A 21,024-nucleotide genomic window follows, 5' to 3' on the forward strand; every position below is an offset into this window, starting at 1 on the left:
TTCTCATTCTAATACGTCACACTCTCAGCACTGGGGGAATGTTCTAAGGAACTTTCCAGGGCCTCTTACCTGGTTATCTGGGTGGTTAACAGTGAAGTAGCCCACACAGACGATGACCTCATGAAGGAGGCTTTCACAGGAGACTTGGCTGCAGTGGCCCAGCAGGGAGCTGGCCATGTGCCGGAATGCAAGGGACAAGCCCTCTGCCCCTACAATAGACTGACAAAGACAAGGAGCAGTTAGAAGCCCTCAGCCCAGGGAGAGCCAGGGCTGCAAATCACAAAGCAAGACTGGCCCTGTGCATTTTCTGCCACGGTGCTGGAAAAACATGACATTTCTACAGTACTATACTTAACACTTCAGTTTAGGGGTTCTTTTTCTAATAAATGACAATAATAAATACAATGTTTACCTGAAAAGGGACAGTAGCAGACCAAACGCCTATACCACGTGGATCAAGACATTATCTACCTAAAGCACAGTTATTTATTCTATTTTTAATAACTTAATTTTTCTCATATACAAATATTCTTACTGTAGAAAATCTGGAAAAGCATAAAAAACCTAAAATTCACCTGTAAATCTACCACTTAGCTAAATTCCAACAATTTTTTTTCTGAAGGAGAAAATAGTTTCTTGTACACAGAGTTAAACATATATTTCTAATTATTTATGTTTAAACAAAAATTATAAATAACAACTAGTTATTATTCAAATAAGTAGCTCTATAAACCAAAGGCTCCCAACAGAATGTAAAAAAAAAAATACAAAAAATTCTCCTTAAAACCATGAAACCCCTCAGCTATGGGACTTCTGGGATCCTTTCTCCAGACAGGCAAAGGGCTGTCGGCGGTGGGCGACTCAAGAAGAGAGCCTGAGTCTGTGCAGCTCTATTTAATAAACATGTCAAACAGACAGAGCGACAGGAGGGCAAAGGGGAGAGGCGAAGCCCACAGAATACACTCGCAGCCCACACTGGAATGAAGCACCACTGCTGGCCTGTGGGAAAAGGCAGCGTTTTAAACTCATCTTTTGATTTGAGGTCTGAGTGGGCTTGAACCAGGTTGGATGCGTTGCAGCTTGGACGTTTCAATGAATTCACTTTACCTAACTGGGTGAAACAGAGCCATTTTAGTGAGCATTCTTGAAACAAAATTATTGCTAAATTTTAAGAGTGCCTTTTGTCTGTTTCACAGCCCCAAAACAAACAAAAAAATGTTCTTCAAGCCCCAAAGAGACTTCAGAAGGGCTTTGCTCCTTTAAATCAAGTAGTGACACTTTCTCAGCTCAGCCTTTATTTAATTAGTCACGTCCAGCATGCTGTGACCCAGTGCCCTCTGTTTAACCTTCACTGATAAGAGCAGGTCAAGGGGCATATAAGTTTGAATGTAAAAATTAAACCAATTTTTCAAGGAAACTATATTTCCTTTTTAGCCAGAATTAATTGCCAAGTCAGTACATTGATTTGTTTCCTGAGACCACCTTCAATTGTAAAAACTGTCAAACTGAATGCAATATACAATATCCCCAGTCTCAAGGCCACCCATGCCAATATGAATTCAGAGTGAAATCAGACTCTTTGCTGAAGAGAGAAAAATATTTTGACAGCCTTATTAGTATACAATGAAATGGAACCAGCTAGGAAAATACTCTAATGGATAACCTTTTATACTATTACATGATGGGTTCTCACACAAAATAAGCACACAGGTTTGTGGCTTTGAAGAGGGTGAAGGAGCACTGGGAATGCTGCATTCAGTTTCCAACCTTCTGACTCAGCATCTGCAAGACAGTTTAGGTAAATTCTTCTTCTCAGAAACTGAGTCAGTTCACATTTTCTGAGGGCCTACTATCTGCTAGTGAGCATAGCACTTTTATGCAATCATATTTAATCCTCAAATAGTCTTGTGAGGTAGGTGTTCTTAATCTCTATTTTACAGATGAGGAAATGGAGTCTTAAGTGTTCAAATAACTTGTCTAATGTCATACAATTTGAAGAGGTAATGTGATGGCTCAAAGTCAGGTCATTCTGACTCCAGATCCAGGGGTCTAATGAGGATGTCTCCCTGTAACAGCTCTGTATTCTTGTGATGCATTCAAACCCAAATCATCAACATGTCTTATATCATCTCGTCTAACTCTTCAGCAGGTCAGACAATTTATCTCACTTCAGTTTTTTTCTTCAGTTCCTGTGAGCCTCCCAGGCAATTCATAAATTATCTCTCAGATTTTTCTGAGGTCAGATCATGCTGAGATGTACACCTTCCTTCTTTCCACTTAAAATCTGTTTTCCTGTCCTTTACATACATAGTTCCTAAAACCTCACTTTTGACATGTAAGTTGTTTTGATGAACCAGAACATGAGTTTCTCTGACCATAACTATCACAAAAATAGTACTTTTCTGGAAAACTCATCCATTGCTATACAGTACAAATACTATGTATTTAATTTACTTAAGCTTACAGTCTTGATCACGTCCATCTACATCAATGGTGTCTATGTAGACAGATGTGTTGCTTTACAAAGCTGGTGAAGCCTATGTTTCCCTTCCCTTGAATATGGAAGGCTTATGACTGATTCAACCAATAAAGTATGGTTGATAAATAAGTGTATGACTTCTGAGGCTAAGTCATAAAAAGTCCTGTAGCTTTTGTTGGTTTATCTTGGAACACTTGCTTTCTGGAAGCTTCCTCTTAGGACACTCCCACTCAGAATCGAGACAGCATAGTGTTTTAAAAAGTCCAAGTCACATGGAGAAGCAGTAGGTAGATGCTCTGGCCACCAGTCCTACGTGAATCTTGTCTTTGAGTCATCCCAGGCATCAAACATAAGAGTAAAGAGCCTCCAGATGATTTTAGCTCTTAGCTATAGCCAAGACATCATGGAGCAGAGACAAGTAATTTCCACTGTGATAAGCCCCATCTGAATTCTGAACTCCTAGAATCTGTGATCAGAAATAAATGTTTCCCCTACTAAGTTCATCTGTTTGTTTTTAAATGCATAAAAGTAATTAAGAAAAAACACATAGTCACTGGTATATATTACAGGCCCCAATGCTAGAAATTCTGGGCATTTAGGTCCCCTCACATGCTGATGAGGAGTCAGAAAGAAACATGAAGGGTAAAGGCTACCTGGAAACTATAGCTAGGAAGAGAATGAGAAAGAGTAATGGCGAGACTGATAAAATAAAAGAAGAGAGGAGAGACAGGAGAGAGACAAAAAAGAAGAAAAAACAGGAAGGAAAGAACTGAGAAGGAAATATAGAGTTGCATGAAAAGAAGGAAGAAAAGGTACTGGAGAATTGTGAGAACCAGTCAAGAAAGGGCATTCCAAATGACAGCCAGGGCATTTGATTTTTAGAATAATTGTTTTTTATTTATTTTTTATTTATTTTGTTATTTCATTTCTTTTTATCCCTAGAGACACTGATTTGGAGAACAGTTGAACCCTCTTGAGCCACTCTCGTTTTATTCCTGCTGTTTTTGGCAAAAGTGGCTCAAGTGGGGATAAGTTTCAAGTCGGATATAGCAAGGATCTGGAAAGGAGAAATGTTTTTTTATTTTAGTTGGGCACCAAAGATTCCAGAAATAGGCTTTTGATTTTTCTTTTCCTTTTTTAATGAAATCACTTGACATTATTGCCCATTATTAAGCCCTTTAGGCTTAAAGGCCACTAGGGAGCAGGTCTGGTTGAAGTTCAATGGTGCTCCTTTGTGAGTGAGCCTGCACAGGCCACAAGTTCACAGGAGGAGAGGGGCAGGGAGCAGGGACCTGGGGCTCCCTGACAGAATGACTGACTGAACAGCTGACTTATCCTAGATGCTTGTTTATGATGTGGAGTCCCCTGTAGCAGTATAAATGTTGGTGAAGAAGACCCGTGAAACAGGAAGCTAAGAGACAGTTTTTAGATATTTGCTATTCCATAATCTATTAACAAAAGAAATCACTCCCTTTCGACACAGCTGATGGGTAGACTGGTAGACTCCATATCCTGAGCATGTAAAGTTAAGGTTCCCTGATTTCCAAACTGTTTCCAGACAGAATACAGTGGGCTTAGGTCTTCAAAAAACACAGATGTTATGTTCAACCCTGAGGCGAGAACCACTGACATTTTTTTGAAGCAGATATCTCTCATTTATATGTGACTGTAACCTCCCAGAACTCTTATGTATTGTGAAGTCAGTTACCACCTAAGGCTAGTTCAACTGCTCTGGAGACAGAAAAGCATTAACCCAAAGGAAGGGATTTCTGTTCTCATGACAGATAAACTAATTCTACAAAGTTGAAAGATACTAGATCCAATGATACAACTTAGTCACAAATTTCCTTTTTTGAACAAAATGACAGGAAGACATCAATTAAAGAACTGTACATTTGTCATCAGCTACAATATAGAAGTATTCCTTCCATCTCAGAATGGCAAAGTCCACTATTTTCATACATTTCTATCTCTATAACCTTTTTCCCTCTGAGCAAAGCAATTCATCTAAATTATGGGTTCATCATCTGCCAAGTTTGTTCCTTTTTTAATGAAATCACTTGACAGTTAATAAACTGAAAGAGAAAGTCTATTCCTTGGGGCTTGCTCTGTTCCAAAGGTTCAGTGTTTTTGAAAATTAAATTTCCTACATGAAAAAAAAAAATCTGTTTCCAGGCTGACAGTCTGGTGTTATAGCATAAAGCAATTCTTCTTTCTTTAGCTATAAAAACTTAATAGCTAAAGATGCAAATCCCTGTAAAGCTAGTTACACACTTTACCCTGAACACAAAATCAGTTAAACCATCCATAGAAAGTCATATCAATCAAAGAATTTATCTAAAAAGCTAGTTATATACTTTACATTGGACACAAAATCAGCTAAACCATCCATAGAAAGTCATATCAGTCAAATAATGTATCTAATTTTGGTTCTATTTACATAAGAAACCATTACTTTCCTTAATATTTAAAAGTTGATGAGATGATAATGTCCTGATCTAAAGAATTCCAGACAAAAGGTTTATAAATAGCAGCATGGCAAAGGATGAACATAGGCTTTGGAGTGGGAGAGTCACGGTTACTTGTCCTGGTTCATAAACATGTAACCGTGGGCAAATTTCTTAACTGTCAGCTTCTCTATCTGTAAAATGGGTATAACAATACTTTGCATGGTAGCTATGAGAATAAATGAGAATGCTAGATGTTATAGAGCATCTAATACAGTTCCCAGAAAATAGTAGCTTAATAAATTATAATATATATTATAATTCCATTTATTGTAGTTTATTCCTTATACCCCAATTCAGGAGAAGAACCTGACATCCTATCTACACGAAAATATTAACTCTCGATTGGTTAACATTGATATAAACCAATACTTGGTACCTGAAAAGCAGGCAGATGAAGAGCTGCAAAGCTGTTGAAGAAACGTAAACTCTGAATGGCTACTTGGGTGGTATTTTGGGTGTAATTCTCCTTGGGACTGGCAGTGCTAGGGTCCAAGATGGTGCCATGGAAGAGGACACAGTAGAGCATATGAAGAACTCCAGCCAGGTCGGTTGCCTGAAGAGCAGCTGTCAGCCCTGTGGGATCCTGGCGATTATTGTCAAATATGCTGTATGATCTGACAAAGAAACATTCAATTCTTTGAGAAAAACTACTTAAAGGATGTTAGCAATTTGTATAGGTTAAATGAAACAAGACAATCAGACCATTAAAAACAAACCATCTGAGTTGTGCAATATGGTAACAAAGAACTTCAAGGAATAAATCCCTCCCCACCAACCGCACTGTGGCTTTCTTTTTCTTCTGGAAGACCAGCCTGCTGCAGCAGTGTCAACTGAGCACTCTGCAGCCAGTGCTGAGGCTGCCAACCACCCTTCCCATACTTTGTAGCCTCACGTTGTTTAGTATCCTGGGTCTGGGCAAAGTGGACAGTCTGTGAAAGCTTTTGGGACTCAGAGGCCAAAAACACACTCCTAGCTTCCTTTCTGGATAAAGGCACTCTTCTTAGGGGAGGCAGCTATTAGGAAAGCATGAGGCCTCAAAAACCCAGTAATGTGTTGGTATACTGTGATAGGGAGATTCTTCAGCTGCTTCTGAAGCCCCTTTTCCAACATTGAGGAGTACAGGCGGGACAGGTTGTAGAAGCCAAAGCTCCAAGAACAAGCAAGTACTGGATTAGGTCTACACAAATCAGATGAAGTCAGTTTAGCTACCGTGGCAGGTAATGTTATAGAAGAGCAAGAAGAGACAATGGCAGTGGCAAATGAATTCCTAAAATCAATAGTAAAGCAGCAGGGGTATGCTAAATCTATCTCATCCTTGAACTAAGGTATTTTTTTATTATTATTTTTTGTTGTTGAGATGGAGTCTCGCTCTGTCGCCCAGGCTAGAGTGCAGTGGCGTGATCTCGGCTCACTACAAGCTCTGCCTCCCAGGTTCACGCCATCCTCCTGTCTCAGCCTCCCGAGCAGCTGGGACTACAGGCGCCCGCCACCACGCCCAGCTAATTTTTGCATTTTTAGTAAAGACGGGGTTTCACCGTGTTAGCCAGGATGGTCTCGATCTCCTGACCCTGTGATCCGCCCACCTAGGCCTCCCAAAGTGCTGGGATTACAGGGGTGAGCCACTGCGCCTGGCCGAACTAAGGTATTTTTTATTTTGCTTTTACTTTTATTTATTTTTTAAAAATTTCCCTTCTTTTCACAGGTGTTAAAAAAAAAAGTAAAACCACTCAATGTGAGGGTTGAACCCACTGACTCTGGGATTAAGAGTCCCACGCTCTACCAACTGAGCTAGTCAAGCAATTCTGAACTAAGGTATATGTGAATCATCTAGTGACTAAGAGCAGGCAGTTATAGTAAACATGGCTGCCAAGCATTCACCCTTTTAAACAAAAACTGTACAAAGATTTCTAAGGAATCACCTCTCCTTAACTCATAGCCAATATGCTTCACATAAATTTCCCTCCCTATTTACTCTGGCTCAAGGGTATCCAGGCCTACGGTTAAGCCACACATTTCTCTGGCTGTTGAGCATTACTCAGGGATGGCACATGCCACAATCAGAGCTAATGGGATAGAGGGAGATACTTTTGCTGAGACGCTTGGGAAGAAGTCATCACTTTTTCCTCTACTGGGTTTGAATCTGAGATGTAAGGTCTGGAGTTGCTAGAGCCACTTGTAACCACTGCACAAAACCGCAGGTCTCTTAGTGCTCTTTCTTCATGACACTGATTTTTCTCAGGAAGGCAAGTTACAAGTTTCTACTCAATGTCTTCCTTTAATGTGGCACGATCTACACAACACTGAGCAGGAGTGCTTTTATGTTTCTGGCATGGCATACTACCTTTCCCTACTTTTTAACACTGTGAGTTAGTGTTAAAAATCTGGGTTAGTGTATGTACAGGGGTGTGTGTGTGTGTATGTGTGTGTATATATACATGTATACACACACATATACATATATACACATATATATAGGTTGTCATTTGTCAATCCTTTCAGCTGGATGGGAGGTAGTCCTTGAAGAACTATGCTTACTTCATCATCTTTCCCAGAAGCACTCAAGAGGTGTCACTAATTAAACAAGAATTGAGAGGCGCTGACTGGTAAATTTCTAGTATCTTGTTTAGTTTTCTCAATTCATAACTTAGTTTTTCCAAAGGGATCATTTTATTCATTTTACTAGTTGCATCAAAGCAGTTGTATTCGTAACCACGGTACACATTTATTTCTTGAATGTGCACTATTTCTAATATTTCTAAGAATACAGCCAAGTGGCATGACATCTTCGTATACATTGTTCTCTACTCAAGAAAGAAGCTCTCTTATGAAATACTGTCATCTCATTTATATGGCAGGATCTGCCAAGTACATTCATATGTGTCACCTTATCTCATTCTTACTGGGTTTTCATAGTTGGTAGAGAAGTTATTCGTCCTCTCATTGTACACATGAGGCAAGTGAGACCTAGAGAAATAAGGTGAAGTGTTTTAGGTCATACAAATTTTTAGTGGCAAAAGCAGGAATATCACCCAGGGCTTTTGACTGTTTAGGGTCAGTGCTTTATCCATGGACCAAAACATCCAGGTCAAACAGAGGCTGACCTCCTCTTTCCTCTCGATGCCTTCTTTTAAGTCAAATTTTGTGATTAAGTAAATACTGTTAAGATATACAGAGACTATAACGCAATCTTGTATTGTCGAGGGGAGATATTTTTGTCTCACAGCACTCAATAAAAAGTTTAAGAAATGATATTTATTTGCTTATATGTATATCTGAACTGTTACACAAACTTCTGTTAGCTAATGTCAGCTGACCCTTACTTCCTTCCATTAAAGCCAAAAGAGTTAGGGGTCAGACCCTGACTAGAGACGTGAGTAGAGATTAATGTGTCTGAGTTTATTATATAGGTTCCAAAAAGGGGCCTGTGTTTGTTTAACACTGATTGCCTTTTAGAACCAGTGACAAGTCAGAAGATATTTCTCCCTAAAGCTGATTTCTAATAGGCTTTCAGAACCTTGAGGATGAGTGACATCATTGCTGGTGACAACAGTTTTACTGCTCTGTGATTCAGAATGGTGACTTCCCCTTTACTCTTGTGTTGCTTTTAAACTGATTATCAGTATATTCTAATACAGATATTCAGGAATATAGCTTTGTCATTTAAAACATTTTATAATACTTAGTCTTTCTGAGCATTTATTAAGTGACAAGAATTCACTGCTATTTCCTCTTCCAAAGAATACATACAAAAAATCTTAAGAAAAAAAAAAAAGTGAAGGTTATCAGAACATATTCTCTCCTGCACCATTATTTAGGAAAACACTAATCTGATAGATTATAAAGCAATACAGCCCAGTCTTTTGCAGATATTAGCCTAATGAAATAAAAATGGTAATTGAGGAAAATCTGTTAAATAAGCATTTAAGAACTTAGATGTGGAAATGGTTCAAAACGCATAAAATAGTGCTTCATGGAAAAGACCATTCATGTTGAAGAGTCCACAGGATATATGGGGGCAAGGGGAGGGTTTGACTGTCCCATTTGGCTTCCACAGGACTAATGTAGACCTGAAGGGACCGTAGAGAATGTTTACTTTTGATTTAGCTTGAAGTACAGATAATTTGTCCATGAGCAGGCCACTGGCTTCTGTTGGTCTTAACTGTCAGTTATAATCACTTTAAGCCTAAATGTTTATAAGAAAAAAGTAAAAGGCCTTATTCATATCAGCCATGGGTCACCAAGTTTTCTTTAACAAATACATAGAAGATGTGAAAAATAAGATCTGAAATTTTGCATAGTACATTCTGAGATCTTTGTAATTTTACCAGATTTTAAGGTGTTTTTGTTAGGTCTTCAGGACTAGAGATCTTAGTGAGACATTCATTGCTGTTCATCAAAAGCTAGATTCAATTAGGGAAAAGTAAAATTAGTTTTTCATTAATACTGCACAATGCCTGAAAACCCTACTTTACCTTAAAGGAGAGTACAGCTGGGCAAAAACAGCATGATTTGTGTGGGCATGAAGTGCTGTCCATTCCATCTTCATAAACCACTTATATACCAGGCCTTAGTTGGCCTAAAAAAGCAGCTGTGACAGTTCCAGACTCTATAATCCCTTTTCTTCTGTTTGTTTGCCCTCATTTCCATGGTCCCCAGATTTCCAGCTTGGTAACATTCACTCTGATCTTCAGTGCAGGTGATCTTCTAGATTGTTCTCTTAGCTTCTTGGATTTTGGCTTTGTTCTGGAATCCCTGAGGGATTTTCTGAGAACATCCCATTTTAGCCCTTAAACCCATAGACCTGCACTCAAAGATCTGCAGAGTGTTGGAGTGGGTGAGACTAAGTCATTGTCTCCCCCAATGATGGATGAGAACTTTACTGTTTAAGGAGAAGTAAATTATTTCTCAGCAGTATCCCAGTTTTTGGATATTATGTTCTGGGATATTCTGAGAAAGCCAAACCGTATCCAGTGACAACGTCATTCATCAGGGTTTAAGGTGAGCACAAACAGGCATGATATTCTGTCAGGTATTCTGTCTAAAAAACCAAAGTCCTGTGCTCCAGGAACTCTGAGCACCTGCGATGGGCAAGGTTAAGGAAGATCAAGCCCCTGTTCTAGAGGCGTTACAGTCTAACAGGGGCAGGTGAGTGTATCAGTTTCCTATTGCTGCTGGAATAATTACCACAAGGTAGTGGCTCAAAACAATAAAAAATGAAATATTTTACAGTTCTGAAGGCCAGAAATTCAAAACAGATCTCACTAGGCTAAAATCAAGTTGTCACAAGAGCTGTGTTCCTTTTGGAGGCTCCAGGGGAGAATCCATTGCCTTGCCTTTTCCACCTTCTAGAATATGCCTCAATTCTTTGGCTTATGGCCCCTTATTGCAGCTTCAAAGCCAGCAACAGAGTATCTTCAAATCTCTTTCTAACGCTGACTTTCTTGCCTCCCGTCTTTATTTATAAGGGCCCCCCTGAATTATCCAGGATAATCTCACCATCTAAAGATCCTTAACTTAATCATATCTGCAAGATCCCTTAAGCCAAGCAAGGTAATATTCACAGGTTCTGGAGATTCAAATATAGATACTGTTGTAGGAACTTTATTATGCCTACTCCAGAGAACCTAGTCAATCATGATTCATTCATTCAACAAATATTCACTGATGGCCAACTATGCGGCAAGCCCTGTTCTAAGAACTAGAGTTCAGCAATACAATCTATGACCTTTTTCTCATAAAGCTTACATTTTAGTGCAGGAAGATATAAACGAACAAATATACAATATGTAATGTATGGTGTGATACAGGAGCAAGGGACATGGCTAGGAAATGAAGAAGCAGGAATGTGTGTGAAGCTACTTTACATAGGGTGGTTGGGGAAGCCATTTCTAAGGCATTATTTAAGCAAAATTCTATAGAAAGTGAGGAAGAAAGCCATGTGGACACCTGGGGGAAGGGTGTTTCAGGTAAAAGAGCAGAAAATCCCAAGGCTTGGAGCCAGAAGTGTGCATGACATGTTCAAGAAACAGCAAGAAGGCCAGTGTGGCTAAAGCGAGTTGAGTACCGGGAAAAGTAATAGGAAATGAGGTCAGAGAGGAAGCAGAGAAGATCAGGTAGGGTCTTGGAAACCCTTATAAAACTTTTGGCCCGGCGTGGTGGCTCAAGCCTGTAATCCCAGCACTTTGGGAGGCCAAGACGGGCGGATCATGACGTCAGGAGATAGAGACCATCCTGGCTAACACGGTGAAACCCCGTCTCTACTAAAAAATACAAAAAAACTAGCTGGGCGAGGTGGCGGGCACCTGTAGTCCTGGCTACTCGGGAGGCTGAGGCAGGAGAATGGCGTAAACCCAGGAGACGGAGCTTGCAGTGAGCTGAGATCCGGCCACTGCACTCCAGCCTGGGCGACAGAGCGAGACTCTGTCTTGAAAAAAAACAAAAAAAACAAAAAAAACAAAAAAAACTTTTACTGAGTGATATAGGAAGCCACTGTAAGGTTTTGAGCACAGAAGTTATGTACTCTGACTTCATTTGAACAATGAGCACTGCATCTACTGGGTTGAAAACTCTTTAGAAGAGCCAAGGTAGAAGCAGGAAGACCAATTAGGAGATTGCTTTAATCATCCAAGTGAGAGATAATGGTGTATGAATCAGGATGGTAACCATGGATGTGGGAAGTGGTTGGATTCTGAAAATATTCAGAAGGGCAAGTCAACAGATTTCCTGATAAACTGGATGTGGGTGTGAGAAAGAGGAGTAAAAAATGGCTCAATGCTTTTTGGCCTGAGTAACTGGAAGACTGTGGTTGCCATTCATAGAAATGGGGAAGAAAGTGAAGAGAGCATGTCTCAGAAGGAAAACCAGGAATTCAGTTTTGAACTGGTTAAATGTGAGATGCCTATTATACATCACAGTGGAGACACTGGATTGGAAGTTGTGTGAAATAAGCTTCCCAAGAATAGGGATTTTTGTCTCTTTTGTTTCACAGATATATCCCCAGGGCTTAGAACAGTCTCACATACAGTAGCTATTCAATACATATGTGTTGAATGGCTGAATAAATACACAAGCCCAAATTCAGAGGAGGAGTCTGGGCTTGAGATATTTGGAAACCATCAACACAGAGATGGTATTTAAAACTAGAAACTCATTCTAGTGAGTCTAGAGTCTGAGGATTGATCCTTGGGATACCCCAAAGTTTAGAACCACGAGAGATGAAAAGAAACCAGCAAAAGAAACTAAAAAATAGTCACCAGTAGGGTAAGAAGAAAACCAGGACAGTATGGTACCCTAGAAGCAAAGTGAAGATAGCTTCAAGGAGGAGAAAGTAATCACAACAAGGTTTACCTACAAGGTTTAAACGTGAGGACTAAAAACAGGAGGAAATATATACAAATGACTTAAGTCTTATTTTTAGATTATAAAAACTAATTCCACATGCTTAAGATGGGAGGAGGGTAAGTAATAGGGAATGGAATACAGCTTGTCAACAATAAGACTTAGCAAATTAGGTGCTTAGCAGTTCAAATGAGAAAACAGCAGTGCTTGATTAACAAAGAATGTAAGTCAATTTTGACTAACAGGAGTACAATGTACACAACAAAGAAGGTTTAGTCCTGCTCCAGTGCACTATATGACTATTCTGGAAGTGCTGTGTCCAGCACTGGGTGCAGCTCTAATTCAGGACACAGAAGTATGAAAGTTCCCAAGTAAAGCAATCTGTGTGGTAAAAGCATCTGGAAATAATGTCACACAAGGAATATTTGAAGGAATTGAGAAGTTTAGCTCAGACCTGAAGGACACAAAGGCTATCTTCAAACTGAAGAAGTATTTATTTATGAACCCAGGGGAGACATGTTACTAGAAAGCATATATGAAATAAATCTATGGAAAATGTTCTAGGGCTAGGTGTGGTGGTACACGCCTATAGTCCCAGCTGCTTGGGAGGCTGAGGCAGGAGCATCACTGGAGCCAAGGAGTTCGAGGCTACAGTGAGCTATGATGGCCTCACTGCACTCCAGCCTGGGTAACACAGTGAGATCCTATTTCTGAAAAAAAAAAAAAAAAAAATTCAGTAATGAGAACACCCAAAAGTGAAGTGGGTTGTTTGGTGTGGTATGACATTCTTCTTCATCCTGAAAGAGGTACCTGGAAGGTCACACCACTGTAGTAGCAGAGGGCACTCAAGACTCAGCTGGACATGAGCCTAGATGATGTCTAAGATTCTGTTCAATTCTGGGATGTTACAACGGATATAAATCTACTTTGAAAATTATAGTGAGTCGGCTGGGCGTGGTGGCTCACGTCTGTAATCCTAGCATGTTGGGAGGCTGAGGCAAGCGGATCACAAAGTCAGGAGATTGACACCATTGTGGCCAAAATGGTGAAACCCTGTCTCTACTAAAAATACAAAAAAATTAGCTGGGTGTGGTGGCACACACCTGTAATCCCAGCTAGTCGGGAGGCTGAGACAGGAGAATGACTTGAAACCGGGAGGCGGAGGTTGCAGTGAGCTGAGATCACACCACTGCACTCTAGCCTGGCGACACAGTGAGACTATCTCTCAAAAAAAAAAAAAAAAAAAAAAAAAAATACGGTCAGTCTCTCTCTCACACAGACGCACACACATACAGCACACCCTCCCTCTCTAACCTTTTATGTTATATATACAGTAGATGTGGACAATAGCTTTTTTAATGCAAATCTAATTTGGAGCTCTGTTGAAGAAAATGGGGATGACTTAATGGAGAGCTGAGGGCAAGAGAAAAGTCAAGGTGGAATGTATGTATATGTAAGCACTCCAAGACAGTCAGGACATTTGGTTAGAGAACAGCAAAAATAGGCTGGGCGTGGTGGCTTACGCCTGTAATCCCAGAACTTTGGGAGGCTGAGGTGGGTGGATCATATGAGGTCAGGAGTTCAAGACCAGCCTGGCCAACATGGTGAAACCCTGTCTCTACTAAAAATACAAAAATTAATCAGGCATGGTGGCATATGCCTGTAATCCCAGCTACTAGGGAGGCTGAGGCAGGAGAATGTCTTGAACCCAGGAGGTGGAGGTTGCACTGAGCCAAGATTGCGTCACTGCACTCTGGCCTGGGGAACAGGGTGAGACTCCGTCTCAAAAAAAAAAAAAAAAAAAAGGAGAAAAAGAACAGTAAAAATATAGGGACAATTAACTAAAAAGTGAGAACATTAGGTAGGATGGGCTCATATACCTGGGATAATTTCCAGTTACTTGATTATGAGTTTCAGGTGAACTCAAAGAGGAACCCCCCCCTTCTTTTTTTTTTATTTTTTATTTTTTATTTATTTATTTTTTTTGAGACGGAGTCTCCTCTGTCGCCCAGGCTGGAGTGCAGTGGCCGGATCTCAGCTCACTGCAAGCTCCGCCTCCCGGGTTCCGGCCATTCTCCTGCCTCAGCCTCCCGAGTAGCTGGGACTACAGGCGCCTGCCACCTCGCCCGGCTAGTTTTTTGTATTTTTTAGTAGAGACGGGGTTTCACCGTATTAGCCAGGATGGTCTCGATCTCCTGATCTCGTGATCCGCCCGTCTCGGCCTCCCAAAGTGCTGGGATTACAGGCTTGAGCCACCGCGCCCGGCCTCTTTTTTTTTTTAAAAGGCAGGGTCTTGCTCTGTTGCCCAGGCTGCAGTGTGGTGGCACTGTAACCTTGAACTCGTAGGCTCAAGCAATCCTCCCATCTCAGCCTCCCAAGTAGCTGGGACTACACGCATGTGCTATTACACTTGTTTTTTAAATTTTTTGTAAGGTGAGGAAGATGAGGTCTTGCTATGTTGCCCAGGGTGGTCTCAAACTCCTAGCCTCAAGTGATCCTCCCACCTCACCTCTCAAAGTGTTGGGATTGCAGCTGTGAGCTACTGTGCCTGGCTAAAGAGGAACTCTTGAGAAGGGAACCTTCCTGAGAGGAGAAGTGATAGATGATGAAAATGGTATGGACAGTCTTGCTGTTTGGGATCAACAACCTGGAAGAGGCTGAAGAAAGAGCAAGACCAGAGGGCACCAATAGGAATGGAAGGTAAAGAACAAGGCCACTAAGAAGAAGAAACTGGACCCTGGCAAAGGTCTGAATGGAGACACAACAAAGTGGAAGAGTAAAGAGGCGACAGGCTCAGGACAATCTTAGGAAAACTAAAGGTGAATGGATGAAGGCGCAGGGAGGAGCCTATGAGGTTAGAAGGCAGGCAGCTCTGGATGACTGACAACATATGCTCCTAGATCTTGGAACTGCAGGCTAGGGCTACTGTCCAGTACTGCCTCTCAGATGGGACACTTTTGACCTCTCTAGCTTCAGTTTTCCCATACTGTAAACAGCAAAGGACCCTGTGCTGACACACTGGTTTGGCTAGTTGATACTTTCGGCCTCTCTTATTTTTACAATTTGGAAGTTGGGTTGAAGGAACTCTGCCAGAGGCTATGTTGTGTTGCCAAGTAAACGTAATTGCTTCTGCTGGGAGAGTAACTGGGAGGAGAAAACTGTCATATCAGGTGCTGCATTATGATTCCAGTATCCTCCTAAATGATCTTTCTGGCTACTTTCTTGCCTCTCTAATCCATTCTTCACAGAATAAACAGACGTTTTTTACTTTTTAAGACACTCTCCTGTTTAAAATCCTCCAGTGGCTTCCCTTCACACTTAAGAGAAGAATTCAGATTTCTCATCTTTCTGTCCTCATCTCCTGGCCTTTACTTATTGACTTCATCTTCTACCTCTTTCTTTCTGGCTCTTCACATTCCAATACATCACTTTCTCTGTTTCTGGAACATCCCACCTCAGGGTCTTGCCATTCTTCTCAACTAGAATACTCTTTGCTTGGGTCTTTACATGGCTGGCTCTGTCTTAGCTTATCTCCCCAGAGAGGCCTTTCCTGACTGCTTCATCTGCAGAAACCCTTGACCAAGACATTCAGCTATATTATCAGGCTTTATTTTCTCATGTCACTAGCTAAAATTATCTTATTTGTATATTGGTTGACTTTTTTCCCCCCATTAGACCGTAAATTTCATAAGAGTGGTGTCTTTTTGACAAATTGATCAAGGTATCTTGACAAGGTATGGCACATAGCACATACTCAGTAAATAGGTATGAGTAAATATTTGCCAAATAAATGGAAGGAAGAAAGAAAGAACTGATCTTAGCAAGGCATGCCGAAGGAATGAAGGCCTTGGATGCCTATTTCCTAACGCAGAGAAAGAAGAACATGAGATGTGGGCAGTTCTTCTTCTTAAGTATAGAATAGGCCCAGGAAACGGGATTCTGACATAGGCCAATGATTGTTTACTGGTATTTGCTAGCTCTGCCAATGAACAGCTGTTTCTCAAATTCTTATTTTGTTTTGTTTCAGGTGCTATGTGCCTGACAGGGAGCTGCTAGGATATTTAGCTTTTCTTTCTCTAGGTAAATCTTTTAACTCTAGACACAAGCCAGGTATATAAGGAAAGAGAAATAATGAACTGCATGTTGACAAATATCAAGTAAGTGGCATAAATAGTATGTTCCATCTGATATTTCAGAGGTAAACATCCCTTTGATGGAATCAAATAGGACTGGATTGGATTCTGGGAGAGAAAGGTCAAAGATGACTAAGGCTTTGGGTCTTAAAATCTATTCAGATTCCTGGAATCATGAGCAGAGTAAGGGAGTCAGGAGGGACAGCCAACTTTGGGTGAAAGCCAATGAGCTCAGGATCTAACATATTAAATATAAGTTCCTGGTAGAAATTGCCAGTAGGAATTCCAGGAGGAAATGTCTATCATGGCCTTGTTATGAATAGGGTTTGGGCCTTAACCTTACTTTCTGTGGCTTGATTTACCTTTCCTGCCTATCTCCTTTTCATTTTTAATTAAAAAAAAAAGATGTATATACTTCTATAAGCTATCTCAAGTTTTTGGAACAAAATGGGTTATAATGAATACATGAATATGTAAAAAACAGCATCTTAGACAAGAGATAAGAGTGACAGATGTTAGCCCCCATTTGCTTCTGTCATGTCCCACCCTGTGAGGGAAGAAGTAACACATTCATTTTTATATGTGAGCAACAGCTTTGAAAACCTAAAGAACCAGGGCTAGGCATGGTGGCTCACGCCTGCAATCCCAACACTTTGGGAGGCTGATGCAGGTAGATCACTTGAGCCCAGGAGTTTGAGACCAGCCTGGGCAACATAGGGAGAGCTTGTCTCTACCAAAAAAAAAAAAAAAAAAAAAAAAAATCAAAGAATTAGTGGAACGTAGCAGTGCATCCCCGTAGTCTCAGATACTTGGGCACCTGAGGTGGGAGGATAGACTGAGCCTGGAGGATTGAGGCGGCAGTGAGCCATGATCACTCTTTTGCACGCTGCCACAGGTCACAGAACTGAGAAAGCTGAAACTGAGCCCACATCTTTCTGACTTCCCAACCTGTGCTCTTCAATATAACATTATTCATAGTTTTCCTCTTAAGATCCTGCCTTCTCAGCCTCCTAGAGCCAGTGAGAATCTGACTGCAAATGTATCCTGGACACATTCTGTTCCCCTAAACCCTGCATGTTGAGGTTATCATCCCTTGTCCCCTGTGAGAATGGTAAGTCAGTAGAGACTGTCCTAAACTTTGGCCCTATGGGCTGGGATCCAGCCAGTTCCCTTTCTGCCTAGCACATAGTAAACACTCAAGGTGAAATGTACCAATGAAGTTGTCATCTTTCTGTCCCTTCAAATCAAGTAGGGCTTTATGTCAGCTGGGATGGATCTTTCAGAAGTCCCTCTATTAGCATTCTGCCATTGTGAGTACAGAGATAGTCCGGAAGTTCCTGCTTCTGTATTCTTCTCATTCTCCAGATCTGAAGGATATGGATAGTCACTCCTCCTTATCAGTCTAGAGGCTGTTTTAACTCCTTTGACAGTGTAAGCAGGACTCTTGAATGCTTGTAGGGAGATAGCCCACATGAAACACTCAGCTCAGGGTATATCAAAGGTGCTCAACAAATGTTACTTCTCTTAGTTCTACTTGCCTAGTCCTGTTACATTCACTTCATTGCCCAACTCCCAATACCAACAAACCTTTTGTCCAAAGACAGTAGCTAATGACAACAAAATATTTAGGAATGGGCTGACAGTATCAAATAAGAGACTGCAGAGAGAATAGAAGACAGCTGAAAACAGGAGACTGGGAACTCATTTATCTTTAGGGTAGGCTGGAAAGTAGCAGGCTATATTTTTCAAGTATAACCAGAGCAACATTTCTGGTCCCCTATGCTCTTCTAGAAACTTCATCCTCCCCAGGAAGAGGCAAAGTCTATTTCTCCTTTCCTTGAAGCTAGATGGGACTTCACGACTGCCTTGGTGAATAGAATCCAGTGCAAGTGATGCTGTGTGATTTCTGAGGCTGAGTCATAAAAGGTGATATGGTTTCCAGCTGCTCTCTCACTGCTAGGATGGTTGTTCTTGGAACACAGCCACTATGCTGTAAGGAAGCCAATTAAGCCTATGCAGAGACCCCACATGGAAAGACCCCCAGCTGACAGCCAGCATCAACTACAGATGTGTGAACAAGCACTCAGATGATTCCAACCACCAGCCTTCATGTCTTCTGAGGCCCCAGACATTGTGGAACAAAGATAACCCATCCTCGCTGTACCTTAAAAGAATTCCTGACTCACAGAATCTGTGAGATTAACAGATGGCTGTTTTACGCCACTAAATTTTAGGGTAATTTGTTGCACAGCCATTGTAACCAGAACAAGAAGAAAAGCAAAGGAATATATGAAGTACAGTGAGACCAGGGGAGTTCAGGAAGAAGAGTAGGTTCATATTAGTCTGCATGTTGCCAAGGAGCAAGTAGGCCTTACACTAATATGTAGCACTAGGGAAACAGATATTAGCTTGGTATAAGGAGAGATAGTTTAAGCATCAACAACTCAAGCTCCCCTTAGTAAGTAATGAGTTTCCTGTCACTGGAGGTGTTGAACAGAGACCGAGAAGCTTACTGAAAAGATTCAAGCCTGACTGGATGACCAGATAGGGGACTTTAAGTTTCCTTTCAATCCACAGAATGTGGCGGTAGATTAGATCTGGGGTATCAGGAGGATATTAGAGATGATGAGGTTTGGAGCTTGATGCCCAAGAGATTGGTGATACCATACATAAAAAAGAGTGTTTATGGGAGGGTGTTTCAAAACATTCTTCTTTCCATTCCTTTCGTCTCTTACCCGGACAACTGTTAATGCCCCTTCCACTTTCCACCTTCTAATAAATTCTTCACATGACACCTGACTAGTGCTCCCAAATAGCAGGTCACTTCCCTGCTCAAAGGCTTTAAAAATTCATTTTATGTTTTTAAAATTTTTGTGGGTACACAGTAGGTGTACATATTTATGGGATACATGAGATATTTTGATACAGGCATGCAATGAGTAATAGTCACATCATGGAAAATGGGGTTATCTGTCCCCTCAAGCATTTATCCTTTGTGTTACAAACTATCCAATTATATTCTTTTAGTTATTTTAAAATGTACAATTAAATTATTACTGACTATAGTCACCCTGTTGTGATATCAAATATGTAGTCTTATTCATTCTAATTCTTTTATTTTTTTGTACCCATTAACCATCCCCAGCTCTCCCCCACCCACCCACTACCCTTCCCAGCCTGTGGTACCCATCCTTCTACTCTCCATCTTGATGAGTTTGTTTTGATTTTTAGATCCCACAAATAAGTGAGAACACTTGATGTTTATCTCTCTGTGCTTAGTTTATTTTACTTAACATGATGACCTCTAATTTCATCCATGTTGTTGCAAATGATAGGATCTCATTCTTTTTTATGGCTGAATAGGACTTCATGGTGTATTATGAGTACATTTTCTATATCCATTCATCTCCTGATGGACACACAGGCTGCTTTCAAATCTTGTCTATTGGGAACAGTGCTGCAACAAACATGGGAGTGTGGATATCTCTTTGATATACTGATTTCCTTTCTTTTGGGTATATACCCAGCAGTGGGATTGCTGGATCGTATGGTAGCTCTATTTTTAGTTTTTGGAGGAATCTCCAAACTGTTCTCCATAGTGGTTGTATTAATTTACATTCCTACCAACAGTGTATGAGGGTTCCCCTTTTCTCCACATCCTTTCCAGCATTTGTTATTGAATGTCTTTTGGATAAAAGACATTTTAACGGGGGTGAGATGATATCTCTTTGTAGTTTTGATTTGCATTTCTCCAATGATCAGTGATGTTCGCCATATGCCTGTTTGCCATTTGTATGTCTTCTTTTAAGAAATGTCTCTTCAGATCTTTTGCCCATTTAAAAATCAGATTATTAGAGGTTTTCCTATAGAGTTGTTTGAATTCTTATATATTCTGGTTGTTAATCCCTTGTCCGATGGGTACTTTGCAAATATTTTCTCTCTTCTGTGGGTTGTCTCTTCACCTGATTGATTGTTTCCTTTGCTGTGCAGGAGCTTAACTTGATGTGACCCCACTTATACATTTTTGCTTTGGTTGCCTGTGCTTGTAGGGTACTATTCAAGAAAGTTTTGCCCAGTCCAATGTCCTTAAGAGTTTTCCCAATGTTTTCTTGTAGTAGTTTCATAGTTTTGAGGTCTTAAAATCTTTAATCCATTTCAATTTTTGTACATGGTAAGAGATAGGGGTCTAGTTTCATTCTTCTGCATATGGATGTCCAGTTTTCCCAGCATCATTTATTGAAGAGACTCTTCCCCAATTTATGCTCTTGGCACCTTTGTCGAAAGTGAGTTCACTGTAGATGTATGAATTTGTTTCTGGGTTTATTCTGTTCCAGTGGTCCACGTATCTGTTTTTATGCCAGTACCACGCTGTTTTGATTACTATAGCTTTGTATTATAAAGTCAGGTAATGTGATTTTTCCAAGTTTTGTTCTTTTTGCTTAGGATAGCTTTGGCTATTCTGGGTCTTCTGTGATTCTATATACATTTTAGGATTGTTTTTTCTATTTCTATGAAGAATGTCGTCAATATTTTGATAGGGATTGCATTGACTCTGAAGATTGCT

The 21,024-nt window shown here is 40.6% G+C and overlaps 1 protein-coding gene across 11 annotated transcripts in view; it reads right to left on the reverse strand.

Annotated features, from left to right (window-relative positions):
* The window catches only part of SCAPER (S-phase cyclin A associated protein in the ER), a 571,361-nt gene that overhangs the window by 28,971 nt on the left and 521,366 nt on the right, over positions 1 to 21,024 (reverse strand). For all 11 annotated transcript variants that reach the window (XM_050799824.1, XM_050799823.1, XM_050799825.1 and 8 more), the window contains 2 exons: positions 5,366 to 5,603; positions 70 to 219 (listed from right to left, as the gene is read on the reverse strand). In XM_050799824.1, the coding sequence (XP_050655781.1) occupies positions 70 to 219; positions 5,366 to 5,603 (388 nt within the window). The remainder of the gene's footprint in view (positions 1 to 69; positions 220 to 5,365; positions 5,604 to 21,024) is intronic.

The sequence above is a fragment of the Macaca thibetana genome, chromosome 7 (assembly GCF_024542745.1).
Source record: "Macaca thibetana thibetana isolate TM-01 chromosome 7, ASM2454274v1, whole genome shotgun sequence".
Taxonomy (NCBI): domain Eukaryota; kingdom Metazoa; phylum Chordata; class Mammalia; order Primates; family Cercopithecidae; genus Macaca; species Macaca thibetana.